The sequence below is a fragment of the Triticum aestivum genome, chromosome 1A (assembly GCF_018294505.1).
Source record: "Triticum aestivum cultivar Chinese Spring chromosome 1A, IWGSC CS RefSeq v2.1, whole genome shotgun sequence".
NCBI classification, from domain to species: Eukaryota; Viridiplantae; Streptophyta; class Magnoliopsida; order Poales; family Poaceae; genus Triticum; species Triticum aestivum.
Genome location: NC_057794.1, coordinates 70,764,975 through 70,772,980, shown reverse-complemented (window position 1 = coordinate 70,772,980; position 8,006 = coordinate 70,764,975). Strand labels below are relative to the sequence as shown.

Here is an 8,006-nt window from a genome sequence, read left to right as displayed (position 1 = left end):
GAGAGGGGAAGTGTGGTGGGCTGGTGGCGTTGTGATTACGGGCTAGGTAAGGGAAATGGACGGCCCACAAGCCTTGTGATTGTGGGCTCTACAATACGGGCTTGTCGGCCCGGTTACCATCAGGTCGGCCAGTCCAGAAGGATCAGCAATGGCGATCGACTGTTTCATCGCCCAGAAACATGTAGCAGCTTCGCCCAAGCGGGGGGCGGTGGAGCTCGGAGTACACTCGGTCACTCGGACACGGCCGGTGTCACCACGTGGCGGCGACAGCTGCGAGACTCTTGCCACGTTCGCCGCCACGCGCCATGCCCGCGGGGCTTCACTCCACCTTTATATCGGCCCCTTGCCACCCCGTGCCTTGCACCGTGCCATGAGCGCACTCCTCGCAACACCCACCAGAGCCCAGCCGTTTCTCCTTCTTCTTCACCGCCTCCGACCGAATCAGCTGCGTCCCCTCCCCGCCACCAGAGCGCTAGCTTCGTTCGCCGCGTCGTCACCAAGAGCACCGCCCACTCGCCGAGGGACCAGAGCGATGGCGTCGCAGAAGTTCCCGCCGCAGCAGCAGGACTGCCAGCCCGGCAAGGAGCACGCCATGGACCCCCGCCCCGAGACCCTCATCAAGAACTACAAGTCGGCCAACAAGCTCCAGGTAAAGCAGTTTTAACAGTTCTAGCACTGCTTGTCGATGGTCTTCCGTTAAGCTCCGGTTTTGATATGCATGTTGTGTGCGCGTGCAGGGCAAGGTGGCACTGGTGACCGGCGGCGACTCGGGCATCGGGCGCGCGGTGTGCCTGTGCTTCGCGCTGGAGGGCGCGACGGTGAACTTCACGTACGTGAAGGGGCACGAGGACAAGGACGCGGAGGAGACCCTACAGGCGCTTCGCGACATCAAGTCCCGCACGGGCGCCGGCGAGCCCAAGGCGCTCCCGGGCGACCTCGGGTACGAGGAGAACTGCCGCAGGGTGGTGGAGGAGGTGGCGAACGCGCACGGCGGGCGCGTGGACATCCTCGTCAACAACGCGGCGGAGCAGTACGTCCGGCCCTGCATCACCGAGATCACCGAGCAGGACCTGGAGCGCGTGTTCCGCACCAACATCTTCTCCTACTTCCTCATGGCCAAGTTCGCGGTGAAGCACATGCGGCCCGGGTCCAGCATCATCAACACCACCTCCGTGAACGCGTACAAGGGCAACGCGACGCTGCTGGACTACACGGCCACCAAGGGCGCCATCGTGGCCTTCACCCGCGCGCTGTCTATGCAGCTGGCGGAGAAGGGGATCCGTGTCAACGGCGTCGCGCCGGGGCCCATCTGGACGCCGCTCATCCCGGCCTCCTTCCCGGAGGAGAAGGTGAAGCAGTTCGGGTCCGAGGTGCCCATGAAGCGCGCCGGGCAGCCCAGCGAGGTCGCGCCCAGCTTCGTCTTCCTGGCCAGCGAGCAGGACTCCTCCTACATCTCCGGCCAGATCCTCCACCCCAACGGTAACCCCATCATCACCAGCACCTTGCTGATTCTTCTCATCTTGACCATGAAATTCATTGCGTTCTTGTGTTGCTGGGTTGCAGGTGGCACCATCGTCAATAGCTAGATCAGGGATAGAGAAGATCGCGAAGAACAAGAGTGAAGTGTGTCCGTGGTGTGGTGTGTGGTATGTACGAGCAAGTGCGGCGTGTCGAGTCTCGAGTGTCAGCTGGTAGTAGTTCGGTTGTGTGTTCGGTAGGGGCTTTTGGCGCTGTAGCCACTTGGAAGCGTCAAGCGTTAAATAAATAATGTAACGTGCATGCAATGCAAGTTGAACTATGGGCATGCCCCGCCTCTGCTTGCTCCTGCTTTGTCAAAGACGGCTCCATCTTCTTGATGGTGGACGGATCAGACGTGAACGGGGTGATAGTGCATCCGGAGGCTGGAATCTGAATCTTTTCTCCACCTCCCAGAAGAAGCTCCCTCTACAGAAAGCGCAAGTAGAAAGTGAAGAGCGCCTTAAATCGAAGACATGTGTGCAGTTAATTAACTTTCTTTTGAAGCAGAAGTCACACACATCTGATACCCCTGCGGCGGTAGTTTCCCTACCTTCTATACGGGGCTTCAAAGAAAACCTTAATTTGGATGAACGAAAGTGAAAGTGTTGACACATTAAATATCAAGTGAAATATTATTATTACACTAGCAGAACGCCCTGACCATCACCTCGACACGGATTCTTTCTTTTAGCGTTTACATAATCCATTTTTAGCTCTCTTATAATCTGCAAAAATAAGAGTGCATATTAAAATAAAATAAAATATATAAAACTTATATTTGCATTATCAAATATATGAAGAACAATTATTTATATGCATCTCTTTTGATTGTGTAGAACTCGGTCAGGTTCATTGAAAAGCTTTCTCAACATTTTTAAAGCACCATCTAGAGCCTAGGTTTTTATCTTTGATCTACAAAAGTGAATGTATAAATATATATATATATATATATTAAAATAAGACATAAACTAAGATTAGTACAAATGCCCATGTGTTGCAACGGAAGACAAAACTGACATGACATGAACTCGCCTAGGTGAATACACATAGTGATGATTTCATTATTTCTTTATGGCCTTCAGCCATACAATCTTTACAAAACCGCTACAAAATATGTGCATTATTCATTTTATGGCTTTTCTAGTTGTATTTCTATAACCAGTGTTTTAGGTGTTATTCATCTATAATGATTTACTCCTTTCGTTTCTAAATATAAGTTTTTTTAGATTTCATTTCTAATATAAGTTTTTTTAGATATTTTAATTGGACTATAACATACGGATGTATGTAGACATATTTTAAAGTATAGATTCACTCATTTTGCTTTGTATGTAGTCACTTGTTAGAATCTCTATTAAGACTTATATTTAGAAACGGGGAAGTACTAATTATTCAGGGTTAATACAAGAAATAGAAGGACTAAGAATTTCTCATTAACCAAGAATGAAGAACATGGGTAATTTTGTTCCTTTTAAACTTGGGAGATTTTTCTCTCGGACTTGGAACATTCTTCTCGGGAAGCCAGAACAATTTTACCAAAGTAATTATTATTCTTGAACCTGGAATGTTGTTCTGCTTGACAAAAAGATTCTAACTTAATCAACTACAATGAGATATCCTGTTTTTAACATAATAGAAAGATGATCTTTAAAAATCTCATCTAAATATACTCAAGTGGGATATTGTTTCAATTATCTTATCTAAACACAAACACAATAGGGCATTCCGTATATTATTTAGATGTCTATTTGTAAACTGTTTTTTGGTTAGGCATCGGTCTTATCGAAAAAGGCTTTCACCCCACTTTATAAATAAAGCAACCACCGAGCACAAAGTATCAAGGTCACAACAAAACACCACACACACTCACCCAAAGCCATCGCAGGCACGGTCCAACACACACACACACACCGACATAGAGACCCAAGTTCAGTTGTGGGCATAGCACAAGAAGCTCAACACAAAGCACACGATGAAACAACACAAAAACGGCAGGGCGGTGGCGATGGCGATGGCGAGGAGACGATGATCTAATTTGGTTCCGGTGGTGGTGGGGGAAGCGGTGGAGCCATCCGGAGAGCCATCGCGCGAAGCTAGGTGATGATGGAGATGATGGCGTCTCTCTTTCTGGGGCGGCTAAGCGGCCGCCAAAGCTGCAAGTAATCAGACCATTTGAGCAAATCGTCAGTAGCACGACGAAGAGGAATGCGCTGAATCACAAGTTTATTCCTAACAGTCCACAGCGTCCAGGCCAGCACCCAAATGGCTAGCCACCTAATGTGGCGCACTACGGGTGGGATCGCTTGGAGTTCGGCGAAGAGAGCGGGAAAGTTGTTGTGGTCCCAGCTTCCACCTGCTATCTCGCGGAAACAACTCCATAAGAACTGCGCGGACACGCAGGTGAAGAAGATATGATTCGAATACTCTTCCGGCCCGCAGAGCGGGCATCGCCCATCACCCGGGCCATTACGCTTCAGGACCTCCATGCCAGACGGGAGGCGGCCGCGGATCCATTGCCATAAGAAGATCCTAATTTTTAGTGCATGGAGAATCTCCCAGATGGAGGTGAGCGCCTCATGGCCAGGCGAGGGGGCGATGGCCTGGTAAAGAGACTTTGGTGGAGAAATGTCCAAAAGGCTCTAACCGCCAACTGGTGTTGTCATCTTCGATCGTAAGTTCCGGCGCGTGCAAGACAATGCAGTCGAGCAGCTCGTGCCAGTCGGCGGTCTCAGCCGGGCCAAAAGGCCTCTAGAACGCGAGTTTCCCTAAGTCAATAAGGGCTGCCGCGACCGAGATCTGTGGGGCAACCGCTATGGAGAATAGGTCGAGAAAGCGGGCCCCGAGGGGCATACCGCCAGTCCATCTGTCGAACCAGAACAAGGTGGCAGTGCCGGATCCGATCTCGATTGAGGTCCCAATCCGGAGGACTAGGAGGAGCTAGATGACGGATTGCCAGAATTGGGATCCCCCAGATCGCTGGCAGAAAGCGAGAGGCTGGCCTCGGAGGTATTTCTGCTGAATGATGCGAAGCCACAGGCCACCATCTACGTTGGCAATCCGCCAAAGCGACCGAGTCAGGAGGGCAATGTTCATGCGTTTGGATGACATAATCCCGAGTCCGCCCTGGTCGCGAGGCTTGCAGACCTCAGACCACCTAACCATGTGGTACTTCTGCTTGTCGCCCTCACCGGCCCAGAAGAAGCCCCTGAACAGTGGCGATCTCATGATGAAGCGTCTCCAGAAGGCTGTAGAAGCTCATGATGAACAATAGCAGGATGGAGAGGGACGAGTTAATGAGCACCGTACAGGCCGCTTTCGAGAGCCACTGACCTTGCCAGGGCTTGATACGGTGCTGAAGTTTCCCCACCGTGGGGCGCAGGACGGCCACCATGAGCCTAGAATCACTAATGGGTATCCCCAGATAAGTCGTGGGAAAGCTCCCAAGCTAGCAGTTAAGCCGATCTGCAATACTCTAGCTCTCGCCTTGGGAGTATCCCAAGACCATCACCTCGCTCTTGTCGAAATTGACCCTGAGGCCAGACATCTGTTGGAAGCACAGTAGAAGGAACTTGAGGTTCGAAATATCACTCGCCGAGCCTTCCACCATGATGATGGTGTCATCCGCATATTGGAGAAGGGAGATCCCGTTCTCTCCAACAAGATGCGGGACGATCCCCTTTATGTGGCCCGCAGCCTTGGCCTTATCAAGGATGGCGGCCAGAGCATCGACCACCATATTAAATAGGAACTGGGAGAAGGGGTCACCCCGGCGCACCCCACAGAAAGTGGGGAAGAATGGGCCAATCTCCCCATTAATGTTCACCACGGTCCGACCTGGGGATACCATCTGCATCACCCTAGTCACCCACCGATCGTCGAAGCCCTTACGGATAAGACATTCCCGAAGGAAAGACCAGCTAACCGTGTCATAAGCCTTGTGAAAGTCCAGTTTCAGGAAGACTGCCTTGAGGTGTTTGGAGTGGACCTCATGGAGTGCTTCGTGAAACACCAGGACTCCGTCAAGGATATAACAACCCTGGATGAAGGCCGACTAGTCAGGGTGAGTGATCCGGTCGACAATAGGAGCCACCCTAATGGCGTACCCCTTCGCGAGGATGCGGAAGATGACGTTAATCACCATAATCGGTCGGAATTGGCGGATATCCGAGGCCCCAGTCACTTTGGGGATGATGGTGATTACACCAAAGTTGAGCCGTGCGAGGTCAATGGACCCGACCAAGAACTCGTCAAATAGGACCATCACCTCAGGTTTTATCACCTCCCAGAAGGTCTGGAAGAACTTCACTGGGAGCCCATCTGGGCCGAGAGCCGAGGATGGATTCATGCCCTTAATAGCCGCCCAAACTTCAGCCTAAGAGAACGGTGCCATGAGGGCCACGTTGTCCGCAGGCGAAACACAACTGTGGGCAGGCCAAATATCTTGTGCCAGGGCAATACCTCCCCGAGGGGAGGCAGAGAATAGGTCTCCATAGAAGTCGTCTACATGAGCCCAGATGTCCTCGGGGCTCTGTAGGAGGGACTCTCCGTCCCAAAGGAGAGGGATGGAGTTCCGTCGTCGGCAGCCGTTCGCTATGGCCTAGAAGTAGGCGGTATTGGCGTCCCCTTTGAGGACCCAATTCTGAGTACCCCGCAAACGCCAGTATGCCTCCTCGTCTGTGTAGATGACCGTGATTTGGTCATCCAAATCGTATCTAAGCATCCATTCGTCAGCCGAGAGGCCAGCGGTGTCAGCCCGCAGGTCGAGAGCCTATATGTTTACAAGGAGAGCTTTTTTACGCTCCCGGATGTCGCGGCCGACGTTTGCACCCTAACCCTTCATGAATTGCCGTGACTGCTTGGCACAGAAGTGCCAGTTGTCCATGGTTGAGAGGGATCGATGGGGGGCCTCACGCGCCTCGCGCCATCGAGCGCCCACTGCGGCAGAGAACCCAGGTTGGCACAACTAGAAGGTTTCAAACCGAAACCGGGGCGGTATGGGGGACGCTCATTCTCCGAAGAGAGGAGTAGGGACACGTGATCTGAGCCAATCTGCGTAATCGCCCGGAGCGATGCTAGGAGGCAACGAATGTCGTCCCACTCAGGGGAGGCGAAGACCCTGTCGAGAACGGAGCGAGTCGGCTGCACTTGTCGGTTTGTCCAAATGAACCTGGCCCCGACTCGATCGAGCTCGCGAAGCCCCATGTCTGCAATGCAATCATTGAACATTTGCATTCACGGAAAGTTCACCAAATTAGTGCTGTTATCTTCTTCCGACTGTATGAGGTTGAAATCACCTCCCACCACTACCGGGAGCCGGGCGGCCGCCACCTTCCTATGGAGCTCACCGAGGAAGGCCTCCGAGTGGCGGTGGTCGGCCGGCCCATAAACCGCAATGATTTCCCATTTGAAGTTCAGGGCCCGCTCGAAAATCTCCATGCTTACGAAGAAGTCGCCCCGATCCATGCTACCTACCTCAAAGGTGGCATCCTTCACCCCAAGGAGGATGCCACCCGAGTGGCCCGTACTCCCACTAGAAGGGAGCCAGTGCCAAGAAAATAGGTCAGAGCTCAAGTGCTCGAGCTCCGATAGGGAGAATTCCGCACACATGGTTTCTTGAATGGCCACAATGTCGATTCGCTCAGTCCGCATGTATTCGATTAGTTGGCAGCCTCGGCCATCTTGGCCAAAACAACGGATGTTCCGAAAGAGAGTCCACATCACACATCCATCGGGGGGCTGCTTGACCCCAAGACACGAGAGGCGCTCTGGGCGCGGAGGGCAGCGGTGCGAGAGCGGGTGTGGCTGCGGATCTCAACCGTGGCGGTGGCCGTGTGAGGCGGCGCGCACGGGGCCGTCCCCGTAGGGGCGCCCTAAGAAGAAGGTAAGCATGCACGGGCCTCGGCAAGGAGACCATCTAGGATTTCCCATGCACGGATAGCCTCAATCTGAACTGGCGCGGGGGGGGGGGGACCTCTCCCTGAAACACTATTGCCGAGTCGGCCACCACCATTGCGAGGTGGCCAAGCGGAGCCGACTCCAAGGCAGAAAAGGAGCATGTAGCGGAAGAGGCAGGGATGAGCGGTGTACCTGTTTCGAGGTTCCGGGCAGCGGCCCGGAGCTCTGCCTGTGCGGGGATAGGCAGAGCAGGGCTACCCACCAGTCTGGCCGCCTCGATCCGAGCACTGCGGCGTGAGGAGGTCACCAGAGACGAGGTCGACCTGGCCCACCTAGAGTAGGCCGCGGTTTGAGGGGGTGGAGGGGGCGCGGCCACCGGGGTGGTCACCACCACCTGCAGCCCCATGGTAGCGGAGTCCGGAGGCACCAGAGGCGAAGTAGGAGGAACCAAGCAGGGAGACCCATCAGGTGCCCGGGGGGCCGGAGTCAGCCCAGTCATGGGAGGCTGGTCATCCACCCCCTGGGACGAGTTGGAAGTTGTCGCATGAAGCGTGGGGGAGAGCAGCGCCATCTCCGGGACGGCAGCCCCAGCG

The 8,006-nt window shown here is 53.7% G+C and overlaps 1 protein-coding gene across 1 annotated transcript; it reads left to right on the top strand.

The window, feature by feature from the left end:
* Positions 1-352: 352 nt before the first annotated feature.
* Positions 353-1,798, top strand: LOC123190733 (glucose and ribitol dehydrogenase homolog). Its single transcript, XM_044603448.1, has 3 exons — positions 353-649; positions 738-1,479; positions 1,564-1,798. The coding sequence occupies exons 1-3, from the start codon at positions 371-373 to the stop codon at positions 1,584-1,586; spliced, it is 1,044 nt and encodes a 347-aa protein (XP_044459383.1). The 5' UTR covers positions 353-370; the 3' UTR covers positions 1,587-1,798.
* The last annotated feature ends 6,208 nt before the right edge of the window (positions 1,799-8,006 follow it).

What these genes read in the sequence shown, in the direction of transcription:
- LOC123190733 (XM_044603448.1), top strand. Translation starts at nt 371, where the DNA reads ATGAGCGCACTCCTCGCAACACCCACCAGAGCCCAGCCGTTTCTCCTT. An exon ending in AGTCGGCCAACAAGCTCCAG is followed by an intron (nt 650 to 737) that starts GTAAAGCAGTTT and finishes GTGCGCGTGCAG; the next exon opens with GGCAAGGTGGCACTGGTGAC. An exon ending in CCAGATCCTCCACCCCAACG is followed by an intron (nt 1,480 to 1,563) that starts GTAACCCCATCA and finishes GCTGGGTTGCAG; the next exon opens with GTGGCACCATCGTCAATAGC.